The sequence below is a fragment of the Pseudorca crassidens genome, chromosome 2, assembly GCF_039906515.1.
Source record: "Pseudorca crassidens isolate mPseCra1 chromosome 2, mPseCra1.hap1, whole genome shotgun sequence".
Classification (NCBI taxonomy): Eukaryota; Metazoa; Chordata; class Mammalia; order Artiodactyla; family Delphinidae; genus Pseudorca; species Pseudorca crassidens.
The window spans coordinates 180,494,851-180,516,467 of record NC_090297.1 but is presented as its reverse complement, the minus strand read 5'-3'; the positions used below and the strand labels follow the sequence as shown (position 1 = coordinate 180,516,467).

Here is a 21,617-nt window from a genome sequence, read left to right as displayed (position 1 = left end):
ACAGAGCAAAGAACCTGCGCTGTTTGCTCCTGTTTCCAGTTTGCGAGTCTGTGTGTCCGGCTTATTTACCGGGTCCCGGCGATCGCACGAGAAGGGGGGCGAATTCGCTCCAATTCTCCCAGCTTCCCGAGAGGACACGGTGGGCTTTCCTGCACGGCGGCTCGGAGCAGCCCGTTGGGCCCAGAGGCCGCCATGGCGACCAGGCGTCGGGGGCGCGACCGCTGGGAACGGAGCCCCCCGGAACCGAGGCCGCGGGGCTCCCGGGCCGAGGAGGAGGCGGCCTCCCCGCCGGTCCTGTCCCTCAGCCACTTCTGCAGGTCGCCCTTCCTCTGCTTCGGGGACGTGCGCCTGGGAGCCTCGCGGACGCTGCCCCTGGCCCTGGACAACCCCAACGAGGAGGCGACCGCCGTGAGGCTGTCCCGTGGCCCGGCCGCCGAGTGCGGCTTCACCGTCTGGCCGAGCGCCTTCGTGCTGCAGGTAGGAGGGGAGTGGGCCCTCCGCGGTCTCCCCGCCGCGCTCCGGGAGGGGCCTCGGAACAAGCAGCAGCGGACCTGAGGGCTGGAGATAAAGCCAGGTCCTTCCCTCTAACGCTGGGTGAGCCCTGGTCCCCGGGGCAGAGGAGCCTGGTCAGCGGGGACTTGGGCGGTGACATCGCGTCCACGCACCTGCGCGGAGCATCCTTAGAAGCCCTTTCCTAGTTTCCTGTTGCAGAGAAGCGTTTTTCATAGACTTCAGGCCTCGAGAAGACTTGCGGTTCCAGAGTAATGGATAGCACTTTTAAAATCAATATTCTTATCTTTCATCTGTCTCTCCATCCATCCATCCATCCATCTGTCTGTATTTAAAACTGCCAGGAGTACTTTGGTTAGAGCAGGGTTTTTTAATTGCTTTCCATCAGTCATCTTAAATATCCACTTCAGTTTCCATAGGGAAACTGATTCCACAGGGTCAGGGTAACTACTATTCCGGTGAGCTTTGTTTTGGCCAAACGTCTATAGCAACAAAACCAAAAACACTTCCTCAGTGTTGTTTTCAACCAGTATGAACACCTTATTATTTTAATCTTATTTTTGTTTGTTTGCTGTAGTGTAGTTTTAACGGTGATTCAAATTTAATTTTATGTTGTTTCAAGAACTTCGTGGGTAGCTTTTCTTCATTGCATTGGCCAGAGTAATGCTCCCATTCCTGTCACCAAAATCTAGAGAATTTACTTTCTTATTTTGATTTCTGTGGTCTTTCCATTGATTAGAATCTCTGAAAGGGTGAAAAGAAAACAAAAATTAGCTGAGGGAGTCTCACTCCTTATGTAAATAACCGCTTCCTAAGGCAGTGAGAAGAGGCTTTAATCTGAGGTCTGTTGACTTGTGCTAAGCAGTGGTTCAGCTACACTTAAGAACCTGCCCCTTCTCTCTAGTTTATAAATGTTTGCTTTTCTTTTCGTGAAAAGATATATACATTTTTCTATCTACATAATGCTTCTACTTGTTCTTTTTTGTTTTGTGGAACTAAAGTTTTTGGGTTTTGTTTTTTTAGAATTATACTTTTTATACTGTAAAAGTTAACTGTTCTTATATTTTAAACCATCTGTTTTATGATGTTTTATGGTTTCTGCTTTAAAACAAAACTTGTCTTTTATTAGCTGTTGATTTCCCTCAGCTTCAGGTCTGAGTGTGCTGATTCCACTTAACCCACCAAGCCACTAAGATAATACATACAAACATAATGTTCACCGTTTACAAATTCTTTTAAACTCTGTTGCCTTATTTAATCCTTACATCAAACTCATGGAGTCCTTATCCACATTTGTAGATAAGGCAACACTGTCAAAGGGTTTGTGTCCAGTGGATCAGGGTAGGCAGCTCAGTTCACTCTTCTGAGTCTTCCGTGTCTATTTTCTCATCCATTGGTTGGAAGTAATGCCAACTGCAGCTGTGCATGGTGCTCAAATGAGAGAAAGCTTCAAGCAAAAGTCTGGACTCTGTGTCCTGAATAAATGTTCTCTTCCTGATTTTTAATGAGGAAATATGCTCAGAGGGTGGAAATATTTATGCATGGTTTTATTCATAGCAATTGACAGAGCTGGGATTCCCATCCAGGTCTTATAATTTTAAATCCCATGCGCTTTCCCTTATATTGATTTATAGACGTGAGACATGGTTCCTTCCTAAAGACATGTTAGGAGGTTGAGGGAAAAATTCTAAGAACAAGAAGAAGCTACATCAAACAACTGTCAAGGAGATTGTTTTGAGGAGACCGGTGGTTCTCACATTTAAGAATGCATCAGAATCACCTGGAGGGCTGGTTAAAGTACTTTTGGGTCCCCACCTTCAGAGTTTCTGATTCCATATGTGTAGAATAGGACTAGAACTTGCATTTCTAAGAAGTTCCCAGGTGATGCCTCTGCTACTGGTCCAGGGACCACATTTTGGAAAGCACTGTAGTAGAAAATAAATATTAGAACATCCCTTAACTACAACACACCCCACACCTTCAGTGAATTAGCGTGTCACGGTATGACTAAGCAGCGTTTCTCTGAGATGCCTCAACCACGTGCGTCAGATTTGTCTGGATTGCTTGTTAAATGAGGGAGATTTCTACTCACCACTCCACACTCACTAATGTGAATTTCTGGGGGTAAATGCAGAAAACTCGATGTACGCAGATGGCATCTAACGAACCACTAGGTAAAGTGTTATACTTGCCAAATAGTGACAGAAATTCACAATTAGTATAAAAATAGGTCTACAGTACAATGTATCTAGGCCTAATAAGGAGTGAGGACCAGAAGACTGTCATTTGGGATATTTTTGTAGAGCAGATTTACTGGGGCCAATCCAAGGAAAACTTTTTTAAATGATCTTTTGGGTTTCTTTTAATCTCCTAGTCATTCTTTTTAAAACTTCAATAATACTGGTGTGTTAGAATCTGCATAGGACTGCTCTAATGTAGGGAATTTGTCATTTGGGTCTGAGTCTTCATAATGACATTCAGTTAAAATCACCAGCCATCCTACTGAATGGGATTAAGCTATGTGGTGTTTCCATCCTGACTGCACGTTACCTCAGTGGTGAGCTTTGAAAAAACCACCGGTGGTACCAGGACCCCACTACAGCATCACTCCTGGGGAGGACATAGAGGAGGGTCGGGGCATTTTTACTTTTTACAAACCCCTCAAATGATCTCTGTAACCAGGGTTATGAACAACTCAACTGGATGGTTTAACAGACTCATTGGTGCCAGTTCTGGAAATAGGAGCTTTTGCTCTGCAAACGAGTAGAGGCTAACATGAGGCAGCTCGCACTTCTTCAAGAAAATAAGCCACCCGTCTGTTGTGCAATGAGTTTGATGCTAATTTGATGTGACTGGGAGACTTGGATGAACTGACTGGCAGGGCAGCCCCAAACCTGACTCTTCCCTCCTCCTTCACAGCCAGGCTTCTCAGACAGTTATGGTCATTGCACTTATGGCCACAAGGGGGCGGGCCAGATCCATTTAATAACAAGGCAGCTTCAGTTGTCACTGGCTGCAACTACCATTTTCTGATTTGTCACTAATAAAAAGTTTGTAAACAAAGACCACAGAATCTTAGAACTAGATGGAATTATGAGAGATCATCTTGTTTATTGATTGACAACATTTTTTTAATCTTCTCCCAAAGGAGGGAGATGCAGTCCACTTTTTTTATTGTAATTCTGACTTTCTGCTGTCTTTCAGAATCTAGATAAAATAGTAAGATTCTTATCTCAGACACATGGCAATGCTTCTGTTCAAAAAATTAACAGTGATGCATATCCAAGAATGCCATTACTGAAGATAATAGAGGCATATTTAAAAGAAAGTAGTGTAACAGATCTGTTCCTTCATTTGTTTGAGTTACTGAAGAAATTTTTTTAAAGGGTGGAGTTGGGGGGCAGGGGAGACCAAATAAAGATTTACAAAAGGGAAAAAGTAAAATGATTTATGTTTTATTTCTGTTTTTACACCTCTGAGGGTATTTGTCTCCATAAAAGGTGAAGTTTTGTAGCTAGACTATCACTGCAGTCCAAAAAGCATGTATCAGTTATAAATCCCTTGACATATTTTTCAGAACTGAGTCGCTCTCACTGTCTCAGTCTATGGATTGTTACAGATTAACGAAGGGCTTCCTCATGGGAAGGTGGATGGAGGAGGGGGCATGGAAAAGGAAAAGGGGATGAGCGCTCTGAGCATCTTCTTCCCAATGTGCTCTCCTCCTGAGTTAGCTGATTAACCTTTCAGTTAAGGATAAAAAGACTAGCACTTCATTTTGGTATGCCTTAAAGAAAATAGGCAAACAAACAAAACAAAACAAAGCCTCTGCAGCCACAAAATGTACACCTAAGTAATGCTGTTTATAATGTTCAAATCTGTTAAAGAGATTACGTATATACCATAGTCCTCTGCTTCTCTCTCCAACCTCATGTATCGCAGGTCATTTGCCTTCCCGCTAACATGAAGCCACACTGGTCCTCTGTTTGTTTCTAGGGATACACTAAGCAATTTCTTGTTTCAGGGCTGTGTACATGCTGGCACGTTCTGCTGAATTGCTCATATACTTTGTCTTAGCTTAAAAATTAGTAGTATACTCTCTGATCACCCAGTTAGAGATTATAGGTCCCTTCACTCTGGCTCTCTCAAACCTTTTTTTTGTTTTATTGATAACAGTATTGGGGACTTGTATTTTTGTATTTATCTTTTCACTTAGATTTTGTAATTTCTTTTATTGAGAAGAATATAGTGTCCCTGAGGCCAGAGACCATGTCTACTTTTCATTCATTCAATAATTTTGTCAGTTAAATATTTAATGTATGCCTATCCTGTGTCAGGCACTATGTATGCCATTAGGCACTCAATAACTATTTGTTAAATAACAGTAACTCTTTAGAAGGGACACCCCCTTTTAAAATTTTCTATATATAAATTGAGAAGCAAGTAGTAAGAGTTCACACTCTTGAATTTATCCTAAACAGATAATTTCATTTGAATCTCAATAAGAACAAAATTTGATAGATATGCCCATTAAGTCAGTTGTACAGGCAGACCTTGGAGATATTGTGGGTTCAGTTTCAGACCACTGCAATAGAGTGAAAATCACAGTAAAGCGAGTCACAAGAATGTTTTGGTTTCCCAGTGCATATAAAAGTTATGTTTACACTATACTGTAATTATTAAGTGTACAATAGCATCATGTCTAAAAAGACAATATACATATCTTAAGTTAAAAAGACTACTACTAAAAGATGCGAACAATCTGAGCCTTCAGTAAACTGTAATCTTTTTGCTCATTGGAGGGTTTGCCTCGATGTTGATGCTGCTGACTGATCAGGGTGGTGGCTGCTGAAGGGTGGAGTTGCCGTGGCAATTTCTTCAAACAAGACAACAGTGAAGTTTGCTGCATTGATTGACTCTTCCTTTCATGAACAATTTCTCTGTAGCCTGCGGTGCTGTTTGATAGCATTTTAACCACAGTAGAACGTCTTTCAAAATTAAAGTCAATCCTCTCAAACCCTGCCTTTTTTTATCAACTAAGTTTATGTAATATTCTAAATCCTTTGTTGTCATTTCGGTAATCTTCACAGCATCTTCACCAGGAGTAGATTCCATCTCAAGAAACCATTCTCTTTGTTCATCCATAAGAAGCAACTTCTCATCCATTCAAGTTTTATCATGAAATTGCAGCAATTCAGTCACATCTGCAAGCACCACTTTTAAATCTGTTGTCCGAGTCCAAGCTCGTACTACTCACCACACAACGGGACAATAAATCTAGAGACAAGTCGTTAGGGCAAGGAATAGTGACTTTATTTGGAAAGCCAGCTGACCAAGAAGATGGCGGACTAGTGTTCCAAAGAACCATCTTACCTGAGTTAGAATTCAGGCTTCTTTTATATTAAAAGGGGAGGGTCTCTTGTTAGTTGTTGCAAACTTCTTGGTGTCAGAATCCTTTGCTCTCGCAGCTGTCCCTGTAGGTCAGGTCATGATGTTCCTATAAACCTCCAACAAGACAAATGTTATTCTCTGTTCTGCAGCTTTTGAATCTCTATATGAATGGAAAAGTGTTATGCCTTTAAAGGTCAGAGCCTTGAGAATGGGCTATCCTGTATATTTCAGGCTATAGGCAACATTCTTAACTTGTAGCAAAAGCAATAGAGTACAAAGTTTAAAGTAAAAGAAACAGATCTAATATGGAGTCAGATTTGTTCTTCCCTATTACAATTCTAGTTCTCTTGCTATTTCTACCATATCTTCAGTTACTTCCAGGAAGTAACTGAAACCCTCAAAGTCATTCATGAGGACTAGAATCAACTTCTTCCAGACTCCTGTTAATGTTGATATTTTGACCTCTTCCCATGAATCATGAATGTTCTTAATGGCATCCAGAATGCTGAATCCCTTTCAGAAGGTTTTCAATTTACTTTTCCCAGATCCATCCGAGGAATCACTATCTATGGCAACTATAGCCTTATGAAATGTATTTCTTAATAAGATTTGAAAGTCGAAATTACTCCTTGATCTATGGGCTGCAGAATAGATGTTGTTCTAGCAGGCATGAAAATAACATTAATCTCACTGCTACATCAGAGCTCTTGGGTGACCAGGTGCATTGTCAGTGAGCAATAATATTTTGAAAGGAATTTAGTCTTTTTTTCTGAGCAGTATGTCTCAACAGTGGGCTTGAAATATTGGTAAACCATGTTGTAAAGACATGTGCCATCATCCAGATTTAGTTGTTCCATTTACAGAACACAGGCAGAGTAGATTCAGCATAATTCTTAAGGGCCGTAGGACTTTCAGAATAGTAAGCGAGCATTAACTTCAACTTGAAGTCACCAGTTGCATTAGTCCCTAAGGAGAGAGTCAGCCTGTCATTTGAAGCTTTGAAGCCAGGCATTGACTTTTCCTCTCCAGCTATGAAAGTCCTAGATTGCATCTTCATCCTGTAGAAGGTTGTTTCCTCTACACTGAAAACCTCTTGTTTAGTGCAATCACCTTCATTAATTATCTTAGGAGATCTCCTGGATAACTTGCTGCAGCTTCTACATCAGCACTTAGTGCTTCACCTTGCACTTTTAATGTTGTGAAGATGACTTCTTTCCTTAAACCTCATGAACCAAGCTCTGCCAGCTTCAAACTCGTCTACAGTTTCTTTAATTCTCTCAGCCTTCATAGAATTGCAGAGAGTTAGGATCTTAACTCTGGATGAGGCTTTGGCTTAAGCGAATGTTGTGGCTGGTTTGGTCTTCTATCCGGACCGTTAATACTTTCTCCATGTCAGCAATAAGGCTGTTTTGCTTTCTTATCATTCTTGTGTTCACTGGAGTAGCACTTTTAATTTCCTTTGTTAACCAAGAATTCCAAGAACTGATTGAAATAAAGAGGTGTTTATTTGGGTTTGTTAGGACTCCAGCCCAGGAGACACAGATCCAAAAAGTACTTGAATTGTGTTCCATCAGACTACAAAATGAAGAAAGCTTATTAAGGCAAAAAACAGGAAGGTGACGTAAGTTGTTCATCAAGGATTAGGATTGGAGCTGGCAAGAAGTAAGGGTGCTTGTTAAGCCAGGATTTTTTGGGGTCCAAAAGGGTTGCAGAGTTACAAGGGGAGGCCTTGAGACCATAATGTTACAGCTGGCAGTTCTAGCAGATACTGTTTTGAGAACGGCTGGTAGTAGTGATTTCAGAGAGACAGAAGTGAGCCGTGGCTTGAAGCAAGATCTTAGTTCCCTGCCCAGGAATTGAACCTGGGTCACCTGGATGAAAACCAGGAATCCTAGCTGCCAGACCACCAGGGGCCAGAGACTAGAAGCAGAGTGGCCCTGGCTCTTACCCCCGTTTGAAAGCGAGAATGTTTCAAGGAGGCAAAAACTGTAAAAACAGGTACAAAGTTTATTATTAGAGACACAGCACAACAAGTGGGAGAGCACACAGAGAAGCAGTTTGTTTATTTAAGACTGAAGCAATACACACCTGGGGAGAAAGGGTGTGGGTGTCCTTCCTAACGAAGAGGAGTGCAGTGAAGAGGCGATTTAAACCCTTTATATAGGACAGTCCTTCCGGGTCTTTGTTCACCTTTGGCCAATTATCTCACTTCTTTTCCCACAAATGACCTGTTCTAGGACCCTCCCCAACATGTGCGTGCATCTTTTTTCCAAGATGGGTTCCATCACAGGGGCTGTGAGAGGCTTGGCATCACCTATTATGGGGTGGTGCCCCCTCCTTTTTGACCCCCAAGGAGTCAGGAGTGGTCATCTTATCTTGTTACTCCAGCAGAGCTCAGCTCCTGCCATTAACTTTGTCCTTGGAGTGTCCAGGGAGAACAGATTTTCCTCCGCTTACAAACACCAGCTGTCCAGCCCAAGGGCCCGTCTATCTCCTACCTCAGTATCCTTGAGTCTGATACCGTTCAGAAAATTCAGGTTCTTACTGATGCAGGAATGTGTCTAAAACCACATCCACGATGGCCACCAGGTTCCATTTTGGATGCCTGAACAACAGTTGCTCCATTTTGAGTTTTAAATGATCTTAAATAGGTTATCACCTTTAAGAACGTTTCCTTTTCCTTCACAGCTGGACGCAGGAGGCCCACCTTTCCTCCTGTCAACGCTTCCGACGTGCCTTCCTCTCTCAGCTTAATCATTTCTAGCTTTTGATTCAAAGTGAGAAACATGCGACTCTTTCTTTCACTGGAACACTTAGAGACCGTCGCAGGGTTGTTCATTGGCCTAATTTCAATGTTGTTGTGTCTCAGGGAACCAGGGAACAGGGAGGCCGAGGAAGAGGGAGAGACGCGGGGGAACAGCTGGTCAGTGGAGCAGTCAGAACACACACAGCATTTCTCAGTGATGGCTTCTGTCTTCTATGGGCTCAGTTCCTGGACCCCAAACGATTACAATACTAACATCAAAGATCACAGAGCACCAGAACAAATATTATAATGAAAAAGTTTGAAATATTGCAAGAATTACCAAAATGTGACACAGAGATACAAAGTGAGCAAATGCTGTGGGAAAAATGGCACCAGTAGACTTGCTCAATGAAGGGTTGCCACAAACCTTCAATTTATTAAAAAAAAAAAAAATGCAGTATCTATGAAGCGAAATAAAGAAAAATAAAACAAGGTATGTCTGTATATGACAAAAAAAGGAAGAACATTCACTGACCTAATGATTTCTATATGGGGAGCACACATCACAGAACCAGAAACATCCTAGCCTGGAACCAAAATGATCTAGCCTACCACAGATGTGCTGTTAAACATTAATTTAACAAAGTGATGAGTTGATATTTAGTGAAATGAGACAAAGCCCATTTAAGCTCTAAATTCGGGGGATCTTCCAACCCTAACCTTTGCTTATAATCCCCTTTCCTTTTATTAGAGTTGTGTGAGTCTGATCTGACCTAGGATAACAACAGGTGGGTTGAAGATGGTGTGTGTGGTCTCTGGGACTGAGATTTTTCCAGTTTATCCATCTACTGAGGCCTTCAGAGCTCTGAAAGTGAGTCTCGGACACTCACCTAATTATGGATAGTCAGTTGTTGAGAAGCTCAGGAATTCTGCAAGGCCAGCCAAGGGGGAGGCTAGCCTTCACCAGAGTTTTTCTTATGATTTTATTCTTGTTGTTTTTGCTGTAGCTGGTCACTTAACTGAGTTAGCATAATTCAACAAGAAAGATCCAAAGATATTCATTCAGTATCATGAAACTGGAGTATGCTTCTACTGGGCCCATGGCCAAGCATAGAGAAGGGAATAAAAGACAGATATCAAAGTAAGGACTTTTATTATATGGCAGGCAAGCTTGGTACTAAAAACAGGCACCTGTATAACTAAACTCTAGGAGTATGAGTTCTGAGAAGCCCAGGTACTATGAAGAGGACAGGAGAATTGCTTTTTCTATCCAGGGGAAAAGCTGTAAAGGTCTGACCTCCTCTGTGAGGCTGATACCAGTTCAGCTCCACTATTTCTTGTCTTTCGGGTTGTGTGATCGTGGGTCCTAATGTTGGTAGTTGGTCTACCATCTCTCCTCCCTTCCAGCATTACCATAATACAACTTCTGCAGTAAAACTTCTATTTTAATTTGTCTAAATACATGCATACATACATACAAACAAACAAAACTTGTCTTTTTTTCCCCCTGAAAAACAACAAAGACAGAGTTTGTTTTGTCATGTGAGGGTTTTGCATTTTGCAAATTCCTGCCAGGCTGTAGGGTGTAGATGTTAAGGTTTAAACTCTGGACTCAGGCTGCCTGGGTTCTAATTACTAGCGGTATGACTTTGGCAAAATACTTAAAGCATTCTGGACCTTGATTACTTCATCTGTAAAACGTGCATCATCACAGTATCTGCTTCCTAGGGATGTGAGGATTTGACTAGTTATATTAGATACCTGAAACTATGCCTGGAACAAAGTATTTAACAAATATCAATAATGATAATATGGACTTTAGAGAAGTGGAGAGCAAGGAATTTAGCTGATCATCTTTACATTGCTTTTTGAAAAATTCTTTCTAATGTAAGGTCATTATATTTGTACATTATATTGTACATTATATATGTACAGAGGTTCTGTACATATTCTAAAGAAGTGGAAATATGTGATTAAATTTTTAAAAACCACTGAGTGATTATTATAATTTTATTTTGTTGTGAAGCTTGTTATTGCTAGTAACTTTTTTCCTTATAATGAAATGAGATAGGGTAGGAAAATATATTTGATTTCTAAATGTTGTTAGGGTATAGAGTGTTGGTGAGTAACAATTATTAATCATCTACTGTATTCTAAGTTGCATATAATATATTTTGGTTATTATACATCACTACTGTTATAGTCATTTAAAATGTATTCTTTTGATTATAGCCTAAAGAAAAAATTGTTATTTCTATTACCTGGACACCGTTAAAAGGAGGCCGAGTAAGAGAGGTCGTGACATTTCTTGTAAATGATGTTCTGAAACACCAAGCTATATTACTAGGAAATGCAGAAGAGCCGAAAAAGAAAAAGGTACTAAGTTTTCATCATTCTGTAATTTACTCTAGGAAAATAATAATATGTAAAAATTATTTTGTTAACAGTCTTGAGGTAGCATACATAATTTTGCTTAAAGGTACTATTCAATAGTTATCAACTTAATCTGTATGTTTTCTTATTTTTGCAGAGGAGTCTTTGGGATACCATTAATAAAAAGAAAATATCAGCCTCTTCAGGTCATAACCAGAAGATTTCAAATATTCAAAATGTAAATAAAACATTTAATGTTTCCTCAAAATTTGACAGAGTTAGGAGCCCACTACAAGCATGTGAGAATCTGGCTACGAACGAAAGCTGTTCCCCAACAGAAAACAATTCTTTAATCCTTGAAGAAAATAAAATACCCATATCACCTATCAGTCCCACTTTCCAAGAGTGCCATGGGGAGACCTGCTTGCCAGTTTCTGTCCATCAGTCTACTACCTACACATCCCTTCCTGCATCTGAAAATGGGGAAGTATTAAAAGTAGAAGGTGCCAACATTGTAAACGATTTTCATTTTAATGAGACAGTCATAACTGAAACTTCCTTTGACTCCATAAATAATCTTAGTGGCCAAATTGAAGAGAACAGTAAACTTACTCTTACCCCAAACTATTCTTCAACGTTGAACATCACACAAAGCCAAGGAAATTTTCTAAGTCCGGAGTCCTTTGTGAATAACAGCCGTGCAGCTAATAATGAACGAGAATTAGTGATGTGTCTTTCACCAGGTATGTGTGTGAAAGGTAATTCAAGGCCTGTGATTTTGGAGTCAAAAGGTGTATGTGAAATTTATCGGACAATTTTAAGTCCAGATTCTTTCATAAATGATAATTATGGACTAAATCAGGATCTAGAATCAGAGTCAATTAATCCAATTCTATCCCCAAATCAATTTTTAAAAGATAATATGGCATACATATGTGTATCTCAGCAAACATGTAAATTGTCACCATTATCAAATGTAAATTCTCAGGCCTCACAACCTTCTCAGGATGAGAGAAAAAATGAAGTTTTACCTTGTATTCCTGAATGTCAGGGTTCAAAATCTCCAAAAGCTACTTTTGAAGAATCCAAAGCTTTAGAAATGAAGTCAAGTTGTTATACTTTTAAGAAACGGAACCAGCCTAAATTTTCTGCAGTTCAGGATATTTCTAGTCACAGCCACGATAAACCTCTTAAGAGACGCCCAATACTTTCTGCCACTGTTACTAAAAGAAAGCCCACCTGTGCCAGAGAAAACCAAACGGAGGCTGATAAACCGAAGGCAAAAAGATGTCTCAGTATTGTAGTGGGTGAGTGTGAAAAAGAAACAGATGATCACAAAGAGAAAGGTGATTTTCATTCTTTTCTTCCAGCTAGAGATTTAATACTGAGTAGACCTAAGAGTTGTAAAAATGTGATAACTCCTCCCTCAAAGGTAGCTTTAGTTGCTCGTAAAAGAAAGAGTGAGGGAAACACAGAAGATGCAAATTTGAAGGTTACAGTTACAGAATACGCAGAAGTACAAGAAATCAAAAGGATCCATTATTCTCCTGTGGAGTCCAAAACATCAACTGTTAAAAACACAAAGAAAGTGATAACCTCCACCTCGAAACGTATTAGCAACAGAGAGAAGTTAAAGCTGAAGAAGAAAACTGGTGAGTCTTGTTAATAAAATCTTTAATGAAAGTATAGCTATGCAGGGCATATTTTCTGTTTCTTTTGGTTTAGTAAATTACTATCGATAAGCTTGAATTTACTTGTACTTTTCATTTACCAATTTGCTTAGTGGAAGATGGAGCAAACGTAGCGCAGGGCTGAATTCTGCAGTCACTGTGATCTCGTTCTTTTTTAAACTTTTAACGTTTTGTTCATCGTGATTTTTCTGCATTAACTTTGATTTTTAAAAAATTTTGCATTAAAATACTTGATGACTGAGTTTTTTGGCCCCCGCCTCTAGTGTTGTACTTTACGTGCCTCACCTTAGTCCAGGCCCTGATGGGAGGACCCAGTGAATGCCTGGCCCCATCACACCACCTGGGGGGATGCAGAGGAGGCCTTTACACTCCCCGTGCTCCGGGGACATCATTCTGCTCAGCCTTTACTTGGCCGTTATTTAGGAATGAAGACGGGGCACCTGAGCGCCTCATTCCTTTGGGGAAAACTTCACCATTCCTTCCCTAGCGCTCACAGCCGTACTACCGCTGTCTGCCTTGAAAACTGTTAGGGCCAATCCCATCATGACCTTTTAATCCCAGTTCCCTCAGACGCCAATCAAGGTCCCCACAGGGAAACAAACCACACAGGTTATTTAACAGGTAATTTTAAAAGAGTTCTAGGACTCCTAGGAAATATCCCCCTCTGTATTTTATCTCATTTTTCTTTGCACACCGCCTAAATGGGACCATCTTCCACTCCTTCTCCGCAGCTCTTTACAGGGTCTGTGCCCTGTGGACTCACTGCCCTTCCTTAGCACCTGTCTTCTGGATACTCCTGTTCCCATGCTGAGCCTGGCCCTCCCCCGAGAACACTGCCCTCATGCAACCCTCTCCAGCACTGGCTGTCTTCTCTCCCGCTCCTCTGGCCTTGAGTATCTCGGTGGGACAATGGACCGCCCGCCGTCTCATATCTGCTTCCAGACTATTGCTTCTCCTTCCTTCCTTAAAAACAAACGAAAAGAAAGCAAACAGCAGCAAACAGCTTGAAGTTCGTTTTTCATACTATCCCACCCAGAGTTCTCCTTGTTACAGTGAGAGATAACTCGAGATTTTTACATTTGGCTCACGAGACCTTCTCCAAAACTACTACTTTACGATGATTCTTTATGATCCCAAGATTCTTGTAGGAGAGCCTTCCAATATCCTGGCGTGTTAGCTCCAGCGTACTTAGGCCACACTGTCCTAAAGGCGTCTCCCTCGCTATGATCTCAGCATTTTCTCTAGAACCCAACTAATCCAGCCCCATTTCCCCAGCCCTCACCTCATTATATCCTCACTTTCTTAGTTATTCAGCTTGGATTCCACAGTTCCTCATAATCCCTTTGTTCACCTCTCTTACGTTCATTGTGCTTGTCTGGCACATTCCAATCTCAGCCCAAGTCTGCCTGCTCTGTGCCTGGACCTTGCTGGTTGGTCTTCAAATTCCTGACCACTAACCGCAGTGAAGCCCGTAGCTCCTCTTGGCTCTATCCTCCTGGCTTATTGACTTTATCACTTTGCTGCAGCCTATCTCATCCCTCCCTTCTTCTCGAGCACCCCCTCCCTCCGCTCAGGATGGATAACAGCAGTGAACATTTACTGACTGCATTCTCCGCGGCCCTGGTTGTAAGTGCTTTGCTATTTCCTCCTCTCATACCTACCTACAGCAATCATACAGAGTAGATGTTGTCATGAATACATGTTGAAGATGAGGGAATGTACGCATCCAGACGCTGAGTAATTTGCCTAAGGTCACGGGTGGTAAGTGGTTGGGCTGGGGTACCACCTGGTCAGGAGGGCTCCGGAGCTGGCGCTCTGCTCCTTCCCCAACCTGCTTCCTGCCTCACTGAGGGAAACTTCTGCAGCATCCACCACCCCGCTGTGTTTTCATGCACGGCTCCCTTCCCTCCTATTACAGCCTGAAAGGTCTGCACGCCCAGTGAGGCCGGGCTCTACCGGCACCAAAAGCCCGACGCCCTCTACACGGACGTTGCTTTAGCAGCTGCCTTCTCTCTCCCACATCTCCAGTGTTTTACTCCCTACTGGGTCATTTCTGATTGACACACAGATGTGCCGTTCTTACCTCCAGCTCCTAAAGAAACAAAGACTTTTTGCTGATACCACTTACCCGTTCAGGCCCTGCTCCTTTCTTTTGATTTCTTTTAAGCAAAACTCTTCGAAAGAACCTAGGTATCCACTTTGTGATAGTTCACTGAGTTCTGTATACTTTTCCGGGTAAACATCGTGCTTGAATTAAAAGGTGCTTTCTAGTGTAAAAAAAAAATCACTTTGAAGGTTGCTTATGTTAGCTGTTTCCAATTCCTCACCTATTGGCTGAAACCGCTTCAACCAGATTTTGACGACTCTACTAAAACTTTTCCTGTCAAGGTCATGAACACATCCACACTTTGAGTCCAGTGGTTATTTCTCAGTCTTCATCTTGAACTCTTAGGCAGACTGATGCTTTGAATCTCCTTCCTCTCGAAATGCTTTATCCTGCCAGCCGCACTTCCTCCTGGTTCTTTTCCCGCGGCACTGGCTGCTTCTCAGGTTTCTCTTTGGAGCACTGTGTCTCTCCAGCCTCCCAACCTTGGAGTACACGAAGACTTAGTCACTGAACCTTGTTTATACTTTCACTCATTCCCTTAACGATCTCAGGCCATCTCACAGCTTTCAATACTATCTGTACATGGAGGCCTCACAATTTTATATCTTTGGGATGGACCGCTAATCTGTAGACTCATTTATCCAACATCTAATATTTCTACTTGACTGCCAAGTAAGCATCTTTAATTTGTCCAAAACCAGCCCTTTGCTATCCCCACTCCCGTGACACGTGTACCTGGTGTATCACTCCCGACACAGCACTTCTGTTATGACCTCCTCTCATTTCAGGCCCCAAAGCTTGGGATTGTCCCTAAGTGTGTTTCTCTCCTACCCTTTCTCTATAAATGCACACGGTCTGCCTGATTCCAAATTCAGTCCATTGACAAATCCTATCTTCTGTTCCTTCCAAGTATCAATACATTCAGGATTGGATCACTTCTCACCATTTCTGATGGCACCATCTGAGCCTGTCTGTGACTCTGCAAGCCCCCTAACAGATCTTGCTTTCACCCTTGCCTTCTCTGGAGTCTATTTTCCACGTAGCAACCAGGGCCATACTTTTCAAATATTTGTTAAGTGGATGCTAACATTGTCCGTTACTATGCCCCTGATGACCTTTCGTCTCACTGGAAACCAAGTTCTTACACTGATGATGCACAAGGCCCTGTAAGGTCTGTGTTGCCCCAATCTCCTCCCAACCTCCGTCGTTCCTCTCTGTCCTTCTTGCTTCTGTCACCCTGGCTTCCTTGTTATCCTTGACCCTTCAACATTCTCTTCCCTCAGGGTATTTGCTGTTAATTGTCCCCTCTGTATAGAATGACTTCCTTCTCTAAGTCCCTTATATCAGCCTCAAAAGGTCCAGTAACTTGCCCAAGGTCACAAAATCTCCTAAAATAGAGCCACGGTTTAAACTCAGGTCTCCCTGTCTACAACATACATGTTCTACCACATCTTTCTATCCTACTGTGATTTGAGAAAGAGAGAGAGCGGGTAGACATGAGGTTTTTATTTTGGGCACTGACCAAGGATGACAGTTTTGGAGATCCACCAACCTCAAACTTGTGATGTGCCAGTTAGCTCGAGGCACTTGGTGTCCAGGACGTGGCTTTACCTGCTTCCTGCCTCAGAACCTTCAGCGGCCCTCTGCTGTCACCAGATGATTTCCAAGCTCCTTATTCTGTCATTTAAGATTCTCTTCATGTGACCTCCCCTTATCCAGCCTGCTGTCTTATTATTCAACAACATTCTCGCCATGCTACTCTTGCCATTCTGTCCAGGTATCCTCTTTTGTTGTTGTTCTTAACATCTCTCAGCATACATAATTATAATAAAAAATTGTTTCTTATTATGTGGGAGCTTTTCAGATTTGCTCTCACGACAACTTTCAAATACACAGCGCAGTCTTGTCCAGCCGCCCCACTGGACATCACACCCCCAGGACTTACTTTATAACTGGAAGTTTGTAACTTTTGACCCCCTCACCCATTTCACCACCACCCCCAGCCCCATCTCTGGCAACCACCAATCTGTTCTCTGTATCTATTTGTTTTTTTTTAAAACAAGTTTATTTTCTGTTTTTTAAATTTTATTTATTTTTGGCTGTGTTGGGTCTTCGTTTCTGTGCGAGGGCTTTCTCTAGTTGCGGTGAGCGGGGGGCCACTCTTCATCGCCGTGCACGGGCCTCTCATTGTTGCGGCCTCTCTTGTTGCGGAGCACAGGCTCCAGACGCGCAGGCTCAGTAGTGTGGCTCACGGGCCTAGTCGCTCCGCGGCATGTGGGACCTTCCCAGACCAGGGCTCGAACCCGTGTCCCCTGCATTGGCAGGCAGATTCTCAACCATTGCGCCACCAGGGAAGCACTGTGAGTTTGTTTTTTGTTTTTGTGTTTCCATCAGATGCCACATGTAAGTGAGATCATGTGGTATTTGTCTTTCTCTGACTTATTTCAGTCAGCATAATGCCCTCAGGATCCATCCATGTTGTTGAAAATGGCAAGATTTCTTTTTTTCTTATGGCTAATTAATATTTCATGGCATATGTATACAACATCAGTGACCACTTAGGTTGTTTTCACCTTGGCTGTTGTAAATGATGCTGCTGTGAACATGTGTCTTTCCAAGGTAGTGTTTTCATTTCTTCAGAAAGTACCCAGGAGTGGAAGTACTGGATCATTTGGTAGTTCTGTTTTAAATTTTTTGATAAATCTCCATAATGTTTTCCATAGTGGCTGCACCAACAAGGGTTCCCTTTTCTCCACACCCTTCCAAACTTTTTATTTGTTGTCTTTTTAATAACAGCCGTCTGACAGGTGTGAGGTGATTTGCTCAATGTGCTTTTGATTTGCCTTTCCCTGATGGTTAGTGATGTAAGCATGGTTTCATGTATCTGTTAGCCATCTGTATGTTTTCTTTGGAAAAATGTGTATTCAGCTCTTCTGTCCATTTTTTAGTTAGATGGTTTGCTTTTTGCTGTTGAATTGTATGGGTTCTTTATATAGTTTGGATATTAACCCCTTATCAGATATATGATTTACAAATATTTTCTCCCATTCAGTAGGCTGCCATTTCATTTGGTTGGTGATGTCCTTTGCTGTGCAGAAGATTTTTATTTTGATGTAGTCCCACTTGTTTATTTTTACTGTTGTTGCCTTTGCTTTGGATGTGGGATCAAAAAAATCATTGCCAAGACTGATGTCAAGGAGCTTACCCCCTATGTTTTCTTCTAAGAGTTTTATGGCTTCAGGTCTTGCATTTAAGTCTTTAATCCATTTTGAGTTATTTTTTGTGTGTATGGTATAAGATAGTGGTCTAGTTTCATATTTTTGCATGTGGCTGTTCAATTTTCCCAACACCATTTATTGAAGAGACTCTTCTTTCCCCATTGTATATTCTTGGCTCCTTTGTCATTAATTAATTGGCTATATGTGCATGGGTTTTTTTCTGGGCTCTATGCTGTTCCACTGATCTGTGTGTCTGTTTTTATGCCAATATCATACTGTTTTGATCACTGTAGCTTTTGAGTCTAGTTTGAAATCAGGGAGCATGATGCCTCCAGCTTTGTTCTTTCTCAAGATTGCTCTGGCTATTTGAGGTCTTTCTTGATGGTTCCATACAAATTTTAGGATTGTTTGTTTTCATTCTGTGAAAAATGCCATTGGAATTTTGATAGGGATTGCATTGAATCTGTAGATTTCAGATAGTATAGTCATTTGAACAGTGTTAATTCTTCAAATCCATGAACATAGGAATATCTTTCCATTTATTTGTGTCTTCTTCAATTTCTTTCAACAATGTTTTATAGTTTTCAGTGTACAAGCCTCTCACCTCCTTGGTTAAATTTATTCCTAGGTATTTTAGTCTTTTTGATGTGGTAAGAATCTTTCCGATAGTTTGTTATTAGTGTACAGAAATGCAGCAGACTTTTGTACATTGATTTTATATCCTGCAACTTCATTGAATTTGTTTATTGTTCTAACAGTATTTTGGTGGTGTCTTTAGGGTTTTCCATATATATAGCATCATGTCATCTGCAAATAGTGACAGTTTTTACTTCTTACTTTCCAATTTAGATGGCTTTTCTTTCTTTTTCTTGCCTAATTGTTGTGGCTAAGATTTTCAAGATTATGTTGAATAAAAGTAATGAGAGTGGGCATCCTTAACTTGTTCCTGACCATGCATCCTCTTATTAACTTTCATATATGTTGTTTTCTCACTAACTCAAATCTTTCACTGATTTCTAGTACTTTATTCCCTGATGACTTTTTCCTCTATGTATATTCCCTTAGCAAATTTGAATGCAGCATACGAGACATCTCGTATCTACCTGTTAACTCCATTTCTTTGCTCGCATCATTTTATTTCCTATAGAAATATTCTGACCAGATAACAAATTCTTTGAATGTAAGGAACATATCTGTTTTGACCTCCTACAAGGTGTACACTAAATGATGAATGAATGACAGTAAATGAATGAATGAGCAAATAAACCACTGATGTGTTGACACTTGAACCTGCAGTTTGTTTGAGGTGGCTGCCTAGCTGAGCTGAACCTCTTTGCAAGGTTTAAAGAGAATTGCACACACTGGATATCTGATTTATGAGCATGGTAACTCACTAAGAGTGTCTGCCTTCTTTCTATTCTGACAAACCCAGGAGAGCAGAAAAAGAAGTCAGTTTTTCAAGACGCATTTATTCAACCTTGATAAGGTACCTACTATGTCCTATGCATTGTTCTAGGCTCTGTGGCTACAAGGAGAAAAGGTATCATTCCTGTCCTCAAGTTGTTCCCAGACCTTTGAGTTATGCACAGGGAATCATGAAAGCACAGAAGTGGGGGCACTTTACTTGGCTTTACGTGACTGACAAGAAGCTGTGAGACCTGTCCAAAGAAGGTTCCCACAGAATAAAATGGTTCTAGGTGGAGGGGCCAGCTTTTGCAAGCCTTCAGAATGAGGAACTTTTCCTCATATTTTTATTTTTAAATATGTTACAGTGCAAAGACCCTTATAACCTAATAACTATTATGTAACAATTTGGTCATACTCCTTATTTTGACAGTTGGAGTAGATTTGCAACTCTTCTAAATCAAAGCTGAGCAAACTTTTTCTCTAAAGGTCCAGATAGTAAATATTTAGGTTTTGCAGGACATACGATCTCTGTTACAGCTGCTGAGCTCTGCCATTGTGGAAGGGAAAACAGCCATGGACAATATGTAAATGAACAGGTGTGACTATTTCATATCATCTTCATGTGTCATGAAATATAATTGTTTGGAGGGTTTTTCTTTTTTTTCCAACTAGTATTTATAAATGTGAAAATTCTTCTTAGCTTGCAGACTGTACACAAACAGCCATGGGCTGGATTCTGCCCTGGGCCTTAGCTTTCCCTCCTCTGTCTTTATTGGCTTCTTGTTTGTATTGAGCAGCAGCGCGAGCTGGTGTGAAACCTGCCTTTGAGGGAGTGAACTGCGTTCGGACAGGTTACTTGTAGGGACCACCCACTGTCTCCCTCATCACCGGGGTGAGGCACGGGGACCCATCGGGGCTCTCATTCTCCATCACTTGCCTAGTCAGTTGACATTAAGCCTTGTTAGTTCTGCTGTGAAAACAACTCTTCTCTAATCTGTCTCCACTGCTTCCGTGTTCCTTTAAGTTCTCATCATAGCTAACTTAGGCCCCTGGGATAGCTTCCTTTTGGCTTCCATCTCTACGCTTGACTCCTTTCACTCCATTGTCCATTCTGTCTTCTGAAATATATATGATGGTGTTACTGCCTGGACTTTAATCCTTCACTGGCCCACCAGGTACTTCTAACTGAATAATAGTGCAGGCTCTGGAGCTATACTGTCCAGCTCTGCCACCTACTAGCATGCGTGACTTTGACCAAGTGGCTTAGTTGCTCTAAGCTCCAGTATCCTGATTCCATAAAATGTAGAGAATAAAAGCGCACTTCTCATAGGTTTCTGGTGATGACTGCATGAGGTAACCTAAATTACAAGACTCTGATAGTGCCTGGCACAAAGTATTCGACTGTTAGCTGTCACTGTTATTTTTCATAGTATTGAATTCTTTTCTACCTCTTCCAACCTCTTTTTTGTCTTGTTTTTCTTATCTGTGTTCTTGGCTCCGGGCACTTTGCAGTTCAGTGGAAGGCCCTGTTCCTGGTGTGTCACGTCCACTGCAGGGTCAGCTCAGGGTCACCCCTGCCAGGAGGCTGGCCTGCCGTTTAGGTGACTTAGCTCTCCCTCCCCTTGTCCCATGACTCCTCATGTGTACTTCTCCTTATGCAATGTATTGTGATTCTTTCTACACTTCTGTGCTAGACCGAGAGCTTCCTGAGGGCCGGGACCACATCTTTCCATTCTGCGTTCTCAGCACCTGGCACGGAGTCTGCTGTATACACACACACAGTGAACTGGTTGAATCTGAACCCTAGCTTCTGTAGACACAAAATATACTGTAGTTTCTGGTCTGTAACTTCAGACATAAGTTTTATTACCCGAGTTCATACCCTGGCACATAGTGTTTATTCAGCATTTTCTAAACGGATATGATTTTGGAGAGCCCAAACCTTAACTTGTCAGCAGTTCATTCACAGAATTTATTTCATTTTTTTAATGCTATTGTTCTGTTTTCTCATATATTTTAGAGTCTTTAGGACACAGAACTCCTAATTTTAAAAAAAACAAAAAGACAAAACCCATTGTTCCTGTGGCACAATCTAATTTGACCTTCATAAAACCACTAAAAACAGGCAAGTGTTTAATATCTTTAAAGTCTATGAAAAACTGACATGGAATGAAGCA

The 21,617-nt window shown here is 41.5% G+C and overlaps 1 protein-coding gene across 3 annotated transcripts in view; it reads left to right on the top strand.

Moving 5' to 3' along the window:
- ASPM (assembly factor for spindle microtubules) overlaps nt 1-21,617 on the top strand; it is a 67,436-nt gene continuing 45,819 nt past the window's right edge. For 2 of the 3 annotated variants that reach the window (XM_067729814.1, XM_067729812.1), the window contains exons 1-4: nt 1-477; nt 10,877-11,020; nt 11,175-12,669; nt 21,461-21,565. In XM_067729814.1, the coding sequence (XP_067585915.1) occupies nt 193-477; nt 10,877-11,020; nt 11,175-12,669; nt 21,461-21,565 (2,029 nt within the window). In that variant the 5' untranslated portion in view covers nt 1-192. The remainder of the gene's footprint in view (nt 478-10,876; nt 11,021-11,174; nt 12,670-21,460; nt 21,566-21,617) is intronic. The other variant, XM_067729813.1, reaches the window with a different exon arrangement.